Source organism: Mus caroli, unplaced genomic scaffold (assembly GCF_978045245.1).
Source record: "Mus caroli unplaced genomic scaffold, Mus_caroli_1 scaffold_14, whole genome shotgun sequence".
NCBI classification, from domain to species: domain Eukaryota; kingdom Metazoa; phylum Chordata; class Mammalia; order Rodentia; family Muridae; genus Mus; species Mus caroli.
Genome location: NW_028227269.1, coordinates 73,804,485 through 73,820,000, shown reverse-complemented (window position 1 = coordinate 73,820,000; position 15,516 = coordinate 73,804,485). Strand labels below are relative to the sequence as shown.

General features: G+C 44.8%; 1 protein-coding gene across 1 annotated transcript in view; it reads right to left on the bottom strand.

Moving 5' to 3' along the window:
* Window positions 1-15,062, bottom strand: part of Rhoj (ras homolog family member J) — an 86,569-nt gene extending 71,507 nt beyond the window's left edge. The window contains exon 1 of the mRNA XM_021178906.2: window positions 14,446-15,062. Within this exon, the coding sequence (XP_021034565.1) occupies window positions 14,446-14,623 (178 nt within the window). The 5' untranslated portion in view covers window positions 14,624-15,062. The remainder of the gene's footprint in view (window positions 1-14,445) is intronic.
* Between the last annotated feature and the right edge of the window lie 454 nt (window positions 15,063-15,516).

Genomic DNA, 15,516 nt, shown 5'->3' with positions numbered 1-15,516 from the left:
ACTCATTGGTTCACCAAGTTGGACCGTGGTGGTACCTGAACTTTGGTCTATCATGTGGTCCTATCTGAGGTATGTTACATCTCCCCAGGAAAAGTCTTGTCACACAACACACCTGGGTACGGAATGAATTTTATGAAACTGGAATTCCATTTGGAGTGAAGGTTAAAATTGCTGAGCAGGATGTTTGTCTAGTGCAAACTACCCTTAAAAAGATTCTAAGGTATGGATTTAGGGATGTAGTGTGTGGAATGCAAGGCTGGTTTGTGATCTGCCAATACTATGTGATTGCATATGTCTTGGTACTTTTTCTGTTGCTGCTAAAATGCCCCAAGAAAAATAACTTAAGGGAGAAAGGGTATATTTTAGTTCACAGTTTGACAGTGCAGCCCATCACGGTAGGGAAGTCACCAAGGTAGGAGCATGGCACAGCTGGTCACATCCTACCCACACTCAGGAAGCAAGAGTAACAAACGCTAGTCCCCCCTGTTGATTCATTTCAGGAACCTGGCCTGTCCAGTCATGGTTAATGTGGGTCTTCCTACCTTAATTAATCCTCACAGGTATGTTCAGAGACTTGTCTCCTAAGTGATTTTAGATCCTGTCAAATAGACAATCAGTATGAGCCACTGCAGGCTATATACACTATATACCGAATCAAAGTAAGATTAGAGTGTCTGTTAAGGTGACAGAGGAATCGAATTTGAGATGCGTGGTGACTAGAGCAACCAAGCCACCTCTAATACCAGCCTAGGACATTGTTATCCAGTAGTCGCTTCAGTATGTCATGTGTGGCTGCTTGAGTTGTGAGGGGGAACTCACAATCACATTAATTTTAAGATCCAAATAAACCTTGCCTTTTGCTAAGCCTTAACCCGACCTTATAATGTAGATACTTTTGGGACTAATTGTATGGATTTTTGTTAGACTATTGGGAAAGAAACACTGCTCTCATACCAATGATGCAGCTCTCAGCGTTTGTTAACCTGAGCGATCAATCTGAGTGACAAGGGATGGAAGCAGATGACAGGTGTGATCTGAAGGATTATTTGGGGGCTGTGGAGGGAAGGGTCAGCACTGCCCTTCCAGAGGACCTGGGCTTGACTACCGGCACAACAACTGTATGTAATTCCAGTTTCAGAGGCTCAGATGTCTGCTTTGGCCTTTGTGTGCACTAGGTATGCATGTTGTGTATAGACATACATTCAAGCAAAACACCCATACACATATGCTGATGATGGTGATGGTGGTGATGCTGGTGGTGGTGGTGATGATGATTTGGTCCAGGCTCATGCATCCTGTTAGAGGTGTACCTAACCATGCTGACAAGATTCTTATTCCTGCTACAAGCATTGCAAAGCTATTCTGTGAGGCTGTGTCTATGAAGTGCATAGTGTTGTGACTGACCTGAAGTAAAATTGTGAGATACTTCTCCTCCAAAAGGGGGAAAGAATAGGTCAGATATGAAGAGGACTGGAACAAACTGGTTTCTCAATCATCACTGACCTCCAGGGAGAGGATATAATTCTGATCTATAGCCTGATGTAGCTTATCAAAGAGCCTGATGTGGGCTCTCTGAAGGGACAGACAAGTAGATAATGGTGCAGGGATCCTGAAGCAAAGCCCCAGCAGGGTCTCTTCAGAACAGTAAAACACTTCACTCCGGTAACTTCTTAAGCCTCTTATTTCCCAATTTGAACTGTTGCAAATATCACATGGAAATCATTTTGTTTGAGCGAAGAAGCATTTAGGATTCTTAACGTGAGCTAATCCAATATAAGCAGAGGGAGGGAGTCTTGAGGAGAGAGAGCAGCCTTGATTCCCTGTCATAACTCTTGCTTTGACAAGAGCAGATTGCCCTGTGATTTGAGTAGATGCGGGGCTGCATCACACACCTTACAAGCACACGGGCTGAAAACTGTTACATGTTTACCAGTTGAGGAGCTGCGTGTTCTGAGTGTCACTCACAGTTCTCAGGAGGCCTACCCATGCTGCACCTTAAGGAGAGAACTTGCTTGTTATGTTTCTTCTTAATTAGCCTCGTGACTTGAAAGGAAAGTTATACGCCATATTCTTTAACAAATGGCTTTTCATCCACCCCTTTCAGATATAGTATCAGAAGGACAGAGATTAAAAACAAAGCCTTATTACAGCTAGGAAAGCCACCTTATGCCTAGTTAAAGCACTCAGAACTCACAGGTTTGACGCTGGAGTGGAACAAACCATTTTCCATCCCCTCACACCCTGCCCCTGGAAAACTACTTTTTTTTCCTTTAGCCATTCTTTTTGCGGTCATGATAGTTAGGGTATATCTTCTCAGGGTGTAGAGTGAGAGGATAAGGTCACTATAGAAGATTATCTTGATTGTTCACACAGGGTGGTGCATTGAGTGCAGTGCATAGGTTAAGACATCACTCACTAAGATTCTTGCTCATTCCCAGGCTCTGGGAACAGAAGAACAGAGTGGAAAGAACCCAGCCTCCTGCAGGTCTGTCTTCTACAAGGAGAGGCTGGTGATAAAATAAGGGAATAAATAATATAAAAAAGCCCAGGAGTAAACATGCAGGTGAATACAGCCTCGTCGGGGTGCTGTGTCTTGTGGAGGAGGTAACAGTCAGAGAGATCTGAAGCCCAATTCTGCCATTTCCTAGCCACATGATGTGGGACGAATGATTTCCCTTGGAGCCTCCAGTTTTCTTGTCCACAAACTAAAGACACCTACTGCCTAAGATATAACAGCCAAGATAGCCAAGGCAACACAGAGCTTGACCCCAGGAAATACTCTGCTATTCAGTATTGCCAAATTATTATTTCATTACTGAACTATGGCCATAAGTGTCTGTTTCATCCGTGGAGTCTTCTGCTTGGGCCAGGATGGTGTTCTCTAGCCATAAGATCTTCCTTTGAGGATCGAACCACGGACTTGTATTACGACCATTAGAGGTTAGGTTGATTGCTTCAGCCGGATTGCCTGTCAACTGGGCTGTCCTGATAAGGACCAGGAGTTCCAGTAAGAGAACTCCTGCCCCTCCTACAATTTACACACTTTCTCTTTCAGGCCGATTCTATCTTCTTTGGAGGACTTTTGGACTCAGAGGAGGAGGTTTTCCACCCCATTGTCCCCCAAATGTTAGGTCAAAGCATGAAGCAAAACAGCAGGGTTTGCAGCTGGGAAACAGGTGTTTACTGTTCCTTTCACAATCACAGGGCTGCATGGATCGGATCGGGAACAACAAAAATTCCATCCAAGATAGAGCTGCATCCAAACCATCCCAGAATCCCGGCTCTCCCCATGGGATGAGATGTTCCCTAGCTCCCCTCGGTGACCGCCCCCCCCAAGGCCTTGGAGTCCTCCTGCTTATTTGATCTATGGGGAGCAGCTTCAGGGAAAAGAATTCATAGTTGGGCAGCTTTGTTGATTGTGCCCAAGTGCCAGGTTTCCCAGCAGCTGGTACATGGTTATGCCCAAGTTGGTTGAGTTCTGACTCCTACCAGTCTCTGCTCCTGGCCTCAGAGCCTTCTCTCTCTCCATTCGAAAGGCCTCTCCCAGCACTTCTGTGACCTTTATCTTTCAAGGTCTCTGTCTGTCTCAACCTTGGATACAGTTCTCCTTTTTTGAGGCCACAGTTTAGGAGTTTTCTAGCTGTTCATGAGAAACTCTAAAGGCCCCTTATACTTCACACAATCTGATAGAACTCCCAAATCGGGACATTATGTGTGTATCTACTTGTAAATTGCTTTATTGATTGATGGTTGATAATAAAATTGTTCCTCCTGACTTGATTTCCAGGCATCTTCATTAGGGCAAAGGAAGGTTTACTGAACTTGATGAATTGTGTATGAGGAATTAGGGTCACGGCTGCTGGTTTAGGACATGCCTGCTGTACAGCATGAGGACTTGATTTCAGATGCCCAGAGCCCACAGGCATGGTGGCACATGTCTGCAACCTTAGCCTTGGGTGGGCTAGATGCAGGCAGAGATCCCTGGAGCCAGTCTAGCTCAACTGATGAACTTCAGTTTCTATGAGAAACTGTCTCAAAAAGTAAGGTAGAGAATGACTGCAGAAGATATTTGATACCAAACTTTGGCTTACTCTCTCTCTCTCTCTCTCTCTCTCTCTCTCAATCTCTCTCTCTCTCTCTCTCTCTCTCTCTCTCACACACACACACACATTCATTGCCCATAGAGTTCAACTCTATGAGTGTGTAATGTTCCAATGATTTTGAAGCACAACTTTCATAGATATTGTCTATGCCTGGAAAGCCTGAGGAAATGGATGTTCACAGTCCCATCTCTTAGTTTAGCAGCTTTGGCTTGGACCCGTATTTTATTTTATTTTTTTTTACAGAAATCTTGTGTGTCTGTGTGTGCACTGTTTGTGTGTATTCATGTGAGTGCTGCTGGCATGTGGACAGATATGTAGGACCCTGGGGACAACCCTGGGTATCTGTCCTCATCTTCCATGTTGCTATGAGGTGGGTTAGCTTGCTGTTTGTTGCTGCCTGTGCAGGCTAGCTGGTCCTTGAACTCCTGAGAGTTTCTTGTCTTACACAGCAAGACATTTCAAGAAAAGGAAAACCAGTAGGTTGGGGAGATAGTCCAGATGGTGAGTGCTACCTGAGCAAGCACAAGAACCTGAGTTCCATCCTCTGCACCCACCTGAGAAGACAAATGGAGTGTAGAGCCCTAGAGAGACTGTTGACAAGGTGAACAATGCCTGAGGAGTAACAATGATGTTTGCCCTTCACATACATATGTATGCACATACACATGTGAATCTCTACACATGCGTGCACGAGTTCGAGCACACTCGTGTGCATACACACACACACACACACACGAGGGAGAGAGTAAGAGAGAACCTTATTTTTTTAAAATAGAGACTTATAGAAACCAAGTTAATGACCTTATAGAGTTAAAAAAGATTCATTTACAATTTACAAAGAATGTTGGGTTCTAAGATGCCTCTGCCCCATGCCATCAAGTCTAATGGCCTGGATTTGATCCCTGGGGTCCTCATGGTGGAAGGAAAGAACCGACTACCCAAAGTTGTCTTCTGACCTGCACATGAACACTCTGCCCCATGTGTGCCTCAGTGAATAGGTATATTAAAAAAATAATCTTAGCAGCAGATGTTCATGGAACTTTTCCTAAATCAGAATTTTTTTAAAACAGTAGATAGGACCCTGGTGTCACCTTCTGTCTAAGCTGCATTCCATGGTCCCAGAAGCTATTGCTCATCTGAAAGCAACGGAAGCCCACGACTGAAATGTACATAATGGGTGTGTCTAGTCAAGACACTCTGGTCCTGACGTGATGACTGGCTTGGGAACTTACCAGAAGCCTTGGTACTTAGCATGTTCATACTTAGAAAAAAAGCAATTGAGCATTCCAGATACACAAGTCAAGAAGTCAGATGAGAAAATGTTGCACCCCACTCCCGACACACAAAAAAGTTATATCTCACAGGGTTCAGTTTAGATGTGGGTCACGAGGGATGATGGACCATAAAGAAGGACCTTTAGGCAGCCCAGGTCAGGAAAGTTAAGAATGATACTCATGGGTTCTCTTAGCCATCTGTATAAGGGTCCTTCCAAGAACCTTCCTCACAGCTGGTGCTGGGGACTTCCTTGTGCCTTTCACTAGGTTCCATTATTTTATTACTGTCTCCCACCTCCTCTTTCTGAAAAGGGGTTTGAATATTTTGGACACCCTATTTCTGTTCCACCATGGCAGCAGAGATGGCTCTGCATATTGGTTAGAGAACTGGGTATTACCATACCATGAAGGATCACATTTAAGTCATATTGAGAGGGCTATGCATTACCTCTTGATGCTGGACCCTGGCATGGTGGTGTGACACAGGGTGGGCCATCTGGGGTAAAGGTTAAGTTTGCTTTACATATGAGGAAACAAGTGTAAAAATATTCGGCGACTGGAGAGAAGCAGAGTTCGCTCATTTCTACCAGATATATTCTTCTTTGTTCTGGGCACTCAGGGGGGCTTTTTCTACGCCTCCCTTAGACGGAGGGGTGGTATGTGACTAAATTATCTTCCATGGAGGATGACAGGAAATGACGTCTGTCACTTCCAGGATGTATCTCTAAACATTTAGGCTGCTCCATACTCTTTCTCATTGAGCTGGTTGATGGCAATAATTATGGGATCCTAGAGGAACCAAGGTCACAGAATAGAAGCATCGTGAGTCCTTAAGTAATCACATGGAAGAAAATCTCTATTGATTTGAACACTGAACCAGGGACATAAGAGTATCAAGGGATAGCCTGCCATGTGTCAACATTTGTGTCTATTTGTTATTGCAGCTTAGCATATCATATTCTAACTAACAGTGGCTTTTGGTTAATGTCACAAACCTATCCACTGATTAAAACTGCTCATTATTCCTTGGTCTCCCCCTACTCCCTTATAAGCAATTTAACCTTAGAAAAAGATTTAAATTTTATTATAAGCAAAACAGAGAAAACAATAGCATCTCATGGGATGACTGCGAAGCCACAATGAATTATTGTCTGAAGATGCTTTGAATATGCCTGGATCCTAGTACTGGTGATTTTAGAATATGGCTCTTATTGTGTGGCCATGAATCCCAGTGTGACTTCAGTTTTATTGTTAATGCTGCCACCCTCCTGGGGGGACATAAATGAAATTGACAGTGTGACTGGGAATGAATGCCATGACTGCATAGTGAACCAGGACCAAGGCTAAGTGACCACACATGAACCACATCCTTGTCTTTTGTTAAGTCTGGGTGCAGGTAAGAAGTTGGCGGACTTCAGAGTGTCTTGGGCAGTGTGAGGAGACACTGTGACTTGGAGTTGGATCATATTGAATCTAGCCTGACTGTGCTATTCTTGGATAAGTGTTTGGTCTCTGCTGACTAAGAGCTATCACGGCTATGTATGTGAGAAAGTAAATCTGCAGGTCAGATGAGAGTCTGTCCCTTTGCGGAGAGACTCGGAGCTCCACCGTCTTGAGCACAATCTCCACACTGACTGACACACAAGCCAGGTTCTCTGATTTTTGTTCCTATCCTCCTGAAGGATTTTGTGCTTTTGTAGAAGAAGATGAGCATACTCAGAAACAAAGGTATCCAATGGCTGGACCCACCTTGAAGCTGTTTGCTACTGAGCCCTCAAGAAGGAGGAGAGATGAATGAATGAATGAATGATGTTGTAGAAGCTACCACAGGGAGTTAACCTGAAACTCAGCGTCAGTGGACAGTTGTGTGAGCAGATTTGTGGGGCATTTTCTGACCTGCACAATAAGGGGAGCCTGGTTGTGTAGAACTAGAAGCCTGCTGGCAGGAAGCCTATCCACCTAAGCCTGGCTTGGCTGCTGTCCTTGGAGGGTTTCTGGCAGATACTGGCATGTAGGACCGTCATGGATGGCAGATGAAGTTTCCTAACCCCGGAGCAGGTGTTTCTAATGTTACACTGGCCACAAATTCAAGCTCTTTCTCCTTCATTTATTATTTTTTCTTGCTTGCTCTGAAGAAAAATAGTTCACAAGATGCTGCCTTGGCACCAGTTTGGGTTTTGGAGTGCAATTTCCATTCCAATTACCTCTGAGAGATCTGGTCTCCTGTCTCAGTGTGGACTGTGGCAAAACATACGTAGGTGATTTCTGCTATTGAACCTTATGTAGGGTAGCCCAGAGTCCAGAAGAAAGTATTGCCTATACATCACATTCTTGATAATGGGCTACTGGGAGTGGAATTTTGGATATCTGAATGCCCGTCATTGCAGTAGGAGGAGTCAGATGACTTGTTTACTCCATTATCCCACTCTTGTCTTTCTTGTCACAATTACTATGTTTACTTTTATCCAAGGCTAATAATCTGGTGGTTTATATGCACAGTGTCACAGGAGCCTGCAATGTCTCTTGCTTGACCCTTCCCCCCGCCCCCATGACACAAAAATAAATAAATAAAAAGAAAAAAAAATACAACAACCCTCTGGTCTCTTCTCTCTTTCCTGGTGCTCCTTTGGAAAGCTCCTGCCATGGCTTTCTGCTGTCCTCAGAATGGCTTACCAACCCTTGATGGTCTGCCCATAACCCAGTCAACAGAAAGTAGCTATTTGTTTGTACCAGCCTTCCTAGCTGGGCTATAAGGCTCCTGAAAGTAGGGACCATGTCCCAGTTGGGTTTGTACTGCATGAGCAGGGCCTGGCTTGATGCTGGAGAAGTCGGTACACTTCTGTTGAATGACCTACTGGTCTCATCTCTGCAGCATGAGGTTGCTGTGAGTGGTTTCATTTGGTTTCTATCATAGGTGGGGTTTTCTGGCAGCAGAGAACTGGGGAGAGGACCCATGTACCCATGACTTAATAAGGCAGGTGTCCAAGGGAACCAGTAAATCATTTGGGGGTGAAATGAAAGATGTCTTTGATTTTTGCCCTGTTTGTTGGCGAAGGGATTTCTAAAACCATTGGAGTGAGCGGAGCGTGTTTTGCTATCCATAGTGACCTCTTCCTTCTCTACCTGAGCATATGCTGATGAAGGGACTTTTGTCAGGTCCCCTAGAGAGCTTTAGGAGAGGGCTGGTCATTAGAAGAACTAACAACAGGATACAAGGTCTGTGCTGAAGTGAAGAGATAATTTCCTTTTATAAAATAAATCTTAGCTATTTATCTATAAAACAAAGTATCCAGTGGTTTATTTCGTAGCCTTGTGAAAGTTGCTTCAGGTTTGTTTGCTTTCCAAGAAATGAGCCCATTCTTTCTTTAGCGTGCCTGTAAGTGTTTTTATAAAGAGTGAAAGAGATATTCCAGAATAGATTTTCCTGTAGGGCAGAACTATGTTACAAGTCTTTATTTTTTATTTTCATAGTGTCTGGATCAAGCTTAGTGATAGACAAGCGCTCTACCATGGAGCTATATCTCCAGTTTCTGTGGAAAGTCTCCGTAGGCCTAACACTTAGTGTTTATTATTTCTCTCACCTCTGTGGATTTGGCCTCGTTTCCATGGGCTATTCCTGCTGTTATGACTGCCTCTGAGTCCACCTTGGGCCAACTACCATTCAGTTTGGTGGAAAAAGTTAGAACCAGATTTCAGTTTTCTGTGAAAACAACTTCCTTTTATATCTCACAAGGCTGATAGAATAACTGGATCTTCCCCTTTTCCATGAATTGTGTTAACTTCCGGCACAGGCGGCCTGAGTTTGCAAACACTGGCTTAAAGTGGCTTCCCAAACAGAGTGACTTCTGATGACAGAGCTCTAGGTGGGAGGAGTGTTAGGAGAGGGACCCTTCAGACAGGATGCATTTCAGTACAGAGTGTGATGCACATGGTGAAGTCTGTGGAGACATGCTGGAGATGTCTACATACGCTGCCTAACTGCATACAATCCAACTGAACTCAGATGCAAGTTTTATTCGGATGCCATGTGAAATGTTAATGGGTGTTTTATCAGTAAGGGGTTGGCCACAAAATTGAAGAACAAGAAGATATGCTCTTGTTGTATGCTCAACTCAACAGCCCAGAGGCTGTTAGGGGATTTTAAGGAATCCTTGGATGGGCTTAGGAAGCAGTGTCCAAATGGTGCTTTTAGAGCCTCATAACATACACCATTTACCCTTTCTACCTTTATCCTGATGCTCCAACTCTGCAGTCCTAACCCTCAGTGGAACTTGGGTTATTCTTGCACAAGCTCTGTTTATAAGAAGTACAACTGTTTGAGTGCGTTACACCAAGTGCAGTCTAGCTTTGAGTGTAACGCAGGTGGAGGAAATCGATGACATTTATACACTGTAGAGCGACACTATTCGATAGTTGTCACAATGTCCACTGAGGTCAAGATAATTATTACTGTATTATAGCTTCAGTAGGAGAGATGATTGTATAGAATATAAAACAAAACAAAACAAAAAACCCCACAAGATAGAATACATATAACAAATAGTTTCATATGCTCATTCTTAAAGAAATATATATTAGACTGGCATTACCTATTTGTCAAAGTTTTATTTTTTTCCGGTGCTTGGGATCAAGTACAAGATCAGGTACTGAGGCCTGAGCATGTGTGGCAAGGCTTCTACTACAGAACTGTGCCTTTAGTATTGTTCACCAAAGCTTTAGTGGATTAGAGATGACTCGAATGCTGGAGAGAACAAGAAGGTGAATGCTTAGAATCATGTCACTCAGTGATTATCTACTGAGAGTCTAATATGTCCCAAGCTCTGCTTTGAGAAGCTGAAGGTAGGAAATAAACAGACAACATTAAGTAGTATTAAATATGGCCAAGGACGGTATAGCAGAAAAAGAAGTCTCTCTCTCTCTCCTCTCCCTCTCTTCCTCTCTCCCCCTCTCTCTTCCCCCTCTCTATCTCTCATGTGTATATGTGTATGTGTGTGTTTACTTGAACATGCACATGTATGAGTATGTTTGTGTGTGTGTGTGTGTGTGTGTGGACACACAGGCACAGACACAGACACATGGCACAGACACATGGATTAAATTATGTGGCCAATTAATACTATAATACTCAGATCTGGGCAGGGAGTGTCAGGCCAGGGTAAGAGTGCATGCCAAATATTTAAGGAGTCTTCCATGAGAAATAGCAAGATGGCCTACTGTGGTTACAGAAGAAATATGGAGAAAATTACTAGAGGACTAGAAGAGAGAAAACAGGGACAAAGTCATAGAGGACCTTGTACACTGTGGCAAAGGAGGAGTGTGTGTTTGGGAGGAAAGGATGGGAGAGCTGGGACTGTGGATGGCTCTGTGTCAGCTGGGTGGAGACTCACAGTGGGCAGGGTTAGAAGAGGGAGTTGGGAGGCCACTATGCTGGTGTGGGTGAGAGATGATGGTGGTGTGGATAGGAGAAAAGGCTATAAAAGGTCCTGACAAGTGGCAGAGGTTGGTTCTTGGTGCATTGTGAATGCTGAGCTCATATGTACGAGCAAGGGATGATAACTAATGGTTTGAATGGAGAGGAAGAGGAGGGATCAAAGGGAGCAAGGGGTCATGGGTGATTGTTCTCAGTCACTGGGCAGAAGAAACCAGCAGTGCTCTTACATGGAGAGGAAGGGAGGTGGAAGAGTGGATGGGAGACTTGAAGAAGCATTGGCTGGAGAGGCCTGTTAGATACATAAATGGATGTGTGCAATTATACAGATGAGTGTTCTGAGGCTGTGTGGGGGGGTGCAGATGCAAATACGAAATTGGTAGTATATCAATGGCATCTTAAGCTGTGAAAGTAGACACTAACACCCAGGTTCCAAGGTTCCCTAGAGAAGTGAGCCAAGGGAGTGACGACTGAACTGTTACCACCGAGTCCCTGGGACAGGCACAGAGGAGATGGAGAGCGTTGCCAGGGTGTGGGACAGTAAAGGGAGGAAGTGTTTCAGAAGCCAAGCTAGGAATGTGTTTTAAGGAGAGTCTTGAACCACCAAAGCATCTCTGGGGCAAGATGCCAGCTAGATGTGGCAGGAGATGAGGAGATTAAGGAGTCTCAGCACAGAGGGGATTGCGGGGGTGGGGGGTGGGAGTAAGGAAGTAAAACATGACAGGGTGGTGCGGACTGCGCCTAGAGACGTAAACACATTTCTGGAGGTGACTGGACACAGATCAAGGACCCTCCTCAGACAATTCAGGCACGTCATATAGAATTAGTATACTGGTGTGCTTTTTTTGGATTCTGGTAGTTTGGGATTCTGGTAGGTTGGAAGGACAGGCAAACCAGGAGTAATAAGACCTCAACTTTTTTTTTTTCTTACAGTTTTTTTCTGCTATCACTTTTGTATTTTTACCTCTTAAGTTAACCTGTGACTACTATAGCCAGGGTCATTGGGTCTTACCTCCATGATGGCTATTTTATAAGGACAATAATAAATCCTATCTTGCCCTGTACTTTCATTGCAGGATACTCCTCTATCCCCGGCTGTAGTTCTTCTCTTTTAGTAACATTTTAATTTGATTTAATCACTGTGTGTATTATTTGTATAGACTTTGATGTGGTATGTGGCCCCCCACATCTAACATTGTGTGTTGGGGTCTAGAACTTTACACATATGAATTCATTTCACTTTTAAAAACAATTCCAATATCTTTACGGTCCCTGGTTTTACCTTTCAGAACGGAGGCACAGAGAGGTTAAGTAACTTTCTCAAGGCCACAGAGTAAGTGACAGAGAAGGCAGTATTAGAGCTAGGTCATGTGGTATTGTTGTACTCAGTCCTACTACATTACATACTTCCCTGGCATGGAGCATCATTCCTGAACTATCTTCAAGAGACAGGCTGTCTTTGATTTCAACTGCAGTTTTTTTTTTTTTTTCAAAAGACACAGCAGATGTGTTCCCTGTTGTTCTATCAGAGTGGGTCAGTAGGACCCAGGGAACTGAAAACTGGATCCAGATGCGAAAGGGGGTGTTTGGTTATTTTAGAACTGATCTGCTCCCCGATGGCCGCCCACGGGCTGATGCTTGGCCAGAGCAAGTATGAGCAGGGTGGGGTCCTTGGGATGGAAATCAGCACTCAAGAGTCTTTCGTGTGAGTGTGGCTCCCGCCTTTCCCTGGTTTAACCACATGGATAGCACGTGAGATATCATGTGTGAAAGAAGTATATAGAGTAAACGGAAGTCACCATGTTCAGGAATGTCTACTGTGTACAATATACTGCTCTGTGTTTCGGGGCTATGAGTTCTTGGAAGCTGAAATAATACAGTTTAGTTCCTGAAAAACTCAAGTATTAAAACTTCTTTGAGAGGTTTTGGTGCTCAACCACCAGCCAGTGTGCATATAATTGAAACATAAATTAATCCAGTGCCAGCAAAGTCCAGCTGGTTTGACCTCTAATTTTTTTTTGCCCATCATAGGCTAGCTTTATTTCCAAAGATGGTTTTGTCTTTCTTCCCAACCCCACTTCGATTGGCTCACCCGAAGGACGGGTATCTGGAGACATAATTTCCCAGGCACTAAGAGCCTTTCCTTTTAGTAGATTTTCGGTTCTGTCTTTGATCAGAAAGTTCCTGAAATAAAGTACTTGCCACCTTCCTGTCTAGCATGAAGAAGACACAGGAGAAACAATTTCTGCTATGATGTTTTCAGGACCGGAATTAGAGTCCCTTCCTCAAAGCACTTTTACAACATTTTTTTCCCCCTCAAGATAACCCTCTTTTTGTCTTGTTGTGTTCTCATTAAAAAGTTCTTCCTTGGCCAAACTCACTATGTTTTCAGAAAAGCTCAGGAATTTGGTCTTCAAAATTCTAGGTAATTTCTACAGAGCGAAAGACCTAATAGGAAATGGACCCCCTTGCCAGCCACGAATCCCTCCCCTGTCAGCTGTGTACCACTGCTGTAAATATGTCCACTTAAAAGGAAGGGAAGATGGGGGTTGGGGGGAGCCCTCCAGAGAGGATGACAAGAGTCTGCTTCCTATGGAGGGAGGATTTCAAATGGCCACACAGCAGAGCTCCAGGCTGGCTTCCTGTGAGGGCTTCCTTTAGGCTGATCCTGATCCCAAGCCAAGGTGAAGAGAGAGACATTTCTCTTCCACCAGACCCCAGAGCTCTGATAACTCAAGGGCAATCGATCGAAGTGTTCAAAAACACTATAAAACTGAGGCCACAGTAAGTCCAAGGCAACGCGTCAGTTCACATAGGGGACGCTTAGGGGTGGCAGCTACGTCAAGAAACAAGGCATGATGCTGACTGACACCACCACAAACCTTCAAACCCTCAAACACTAAAACTCCCCTGAAAGGATTAAGTTATTTCCTTTCAGCTACAGCATCGGGGTGACCACGGTTTAAAATACTAGATACTCAAATTTGTCTTTTCAGGACATACTTGAAAACGATTTAATTGCATTTGAATTTTTTAGTTTAAAAAACATAGCCAGCTTTTACTTAATTTCCCACTTAGTATTTAAAAGCGTGGGACACTTTTCTCCTTATCTACCATCCCAGAAGAGTGAGTGAAAGTACAAAATTTAAGCCCCAAGTAATCCAGGGGAAACAAACAAACAAACAAACAAACAAAACCAAGGTTTTATTGGCTGGTTCTATTAGCCGTTTGATCATGACTAGCATGGAGTAGAAAAAGTTTAGAGTGTAGAACACTTTCCATGTGTCTAGCGGTGATTTTTTTTAAATGGAATATTTTGCAACTACAATACACTTCAAAAAATAATCACCGTGAAAAGTTGAAGAAAGTTTAGGCAAAAATGTTGAGAAACATTTCTGGCCCCAAGATCTGGAGGGTATTTTCCCAGGATTGCACATTTGTTTCAATAGGAGAAGCATGTGAATGGATATACAGGGTCTCCGCAGGATCCTAGCACCATTCTTGAAGGAGTTACCTGGTACCTGCCAGATCCACATCAGTCTGTGACTTTCTGGCTAATCCAGGTCCCTCTGAACGCTAGGTAGCTGTGCTCAGAACCCCGCAGTTCATCTAGATGGAGTTGGTCCCCACGCTTTCCTACCTGCGTAGTGGTCAAACACAGTGGGCACGTATTCCTCCGGGAAGGCGTCGTTGGCATAGCTCATCAGCAGGCAGGTCTTCCCCACCGCGCCGTCTCCGACCACCACGCACTTCAGGATCCTGTTCTCATCGCGTCCATTGCAGCCGCAGCTGCTGTCGGTCCCCTCTCTGCAGCTCATGTTGGCGGCTCCCGCAGCAGCTGCTGGGGCTTCTGCAGTGCATGGAGCGGTGGCACCGGCCCCAGGCTGGAGCTCAGGCGGCCTGACTCTGGCTGGCCTGGCTCTCCCAGGCACAGCCCAGACACACGCGAGCCCCGCCGCTCACCATGCTGGAGAAGGAAGGCACTCTTGGGAGGAGGGATGAAAAGGGTCTGGCCCTTTCTCCCAATCCCAACGGAGAAGTGGAGTTGGGAGTAGAGCTGGAGTTAAGAAACTCTCATGTCCATAGACTTCCCTGGCAGTCTAGAAATCTCAACAGCCCGTGAGAGTCTCACTCTACCCTCCCCAGCCTGGCTGATGACACGGTGGGATTTGAATAACTCCTGCCCGGTTTCCCACCACACAGCTAATATGGAGGAGAGAGGGCTTTTAAACGGAGTTTCCCCCCCTCGCTTCCTCCAGCTTGCCGAGTGTCAGGAAATCGTGGGTTTCCTGCTGCATTCCATATTAGGATCAGTGGGCCGGGGAAGGCGGCAACAATGGGGCTCTGTGCGTGTGTTTGGACTTCTGGGGAACCAGGCCAGGACACGGAGAGGGGAAAACACTAGGGGTCCTGCAGCCAGCTTAAGCTGTCAGACTTCCTGCTTTATCCCCTGCTAGCCAGGCTGCTGGCTTGTGGCTGGGAAGAAGCCAAAGAAGAAAGGATGGAACCCGGGGAGCAGTGTCTGCCGCGGAAACTGGGGAGAGGACTGAGTTTGAGAGCTCAAGGGAACTGAGAGGACCTCATAGGGATTGCAGGCTAACATATGACGTCATCCCTCCCTCCCTGACTCACCAGTTCAAAGCAAATTGAAAATCAACAGTTTTTTCTTTCTTAAACGAGAAACTCAAGCAATTCTTTTCCGCAACAAGGA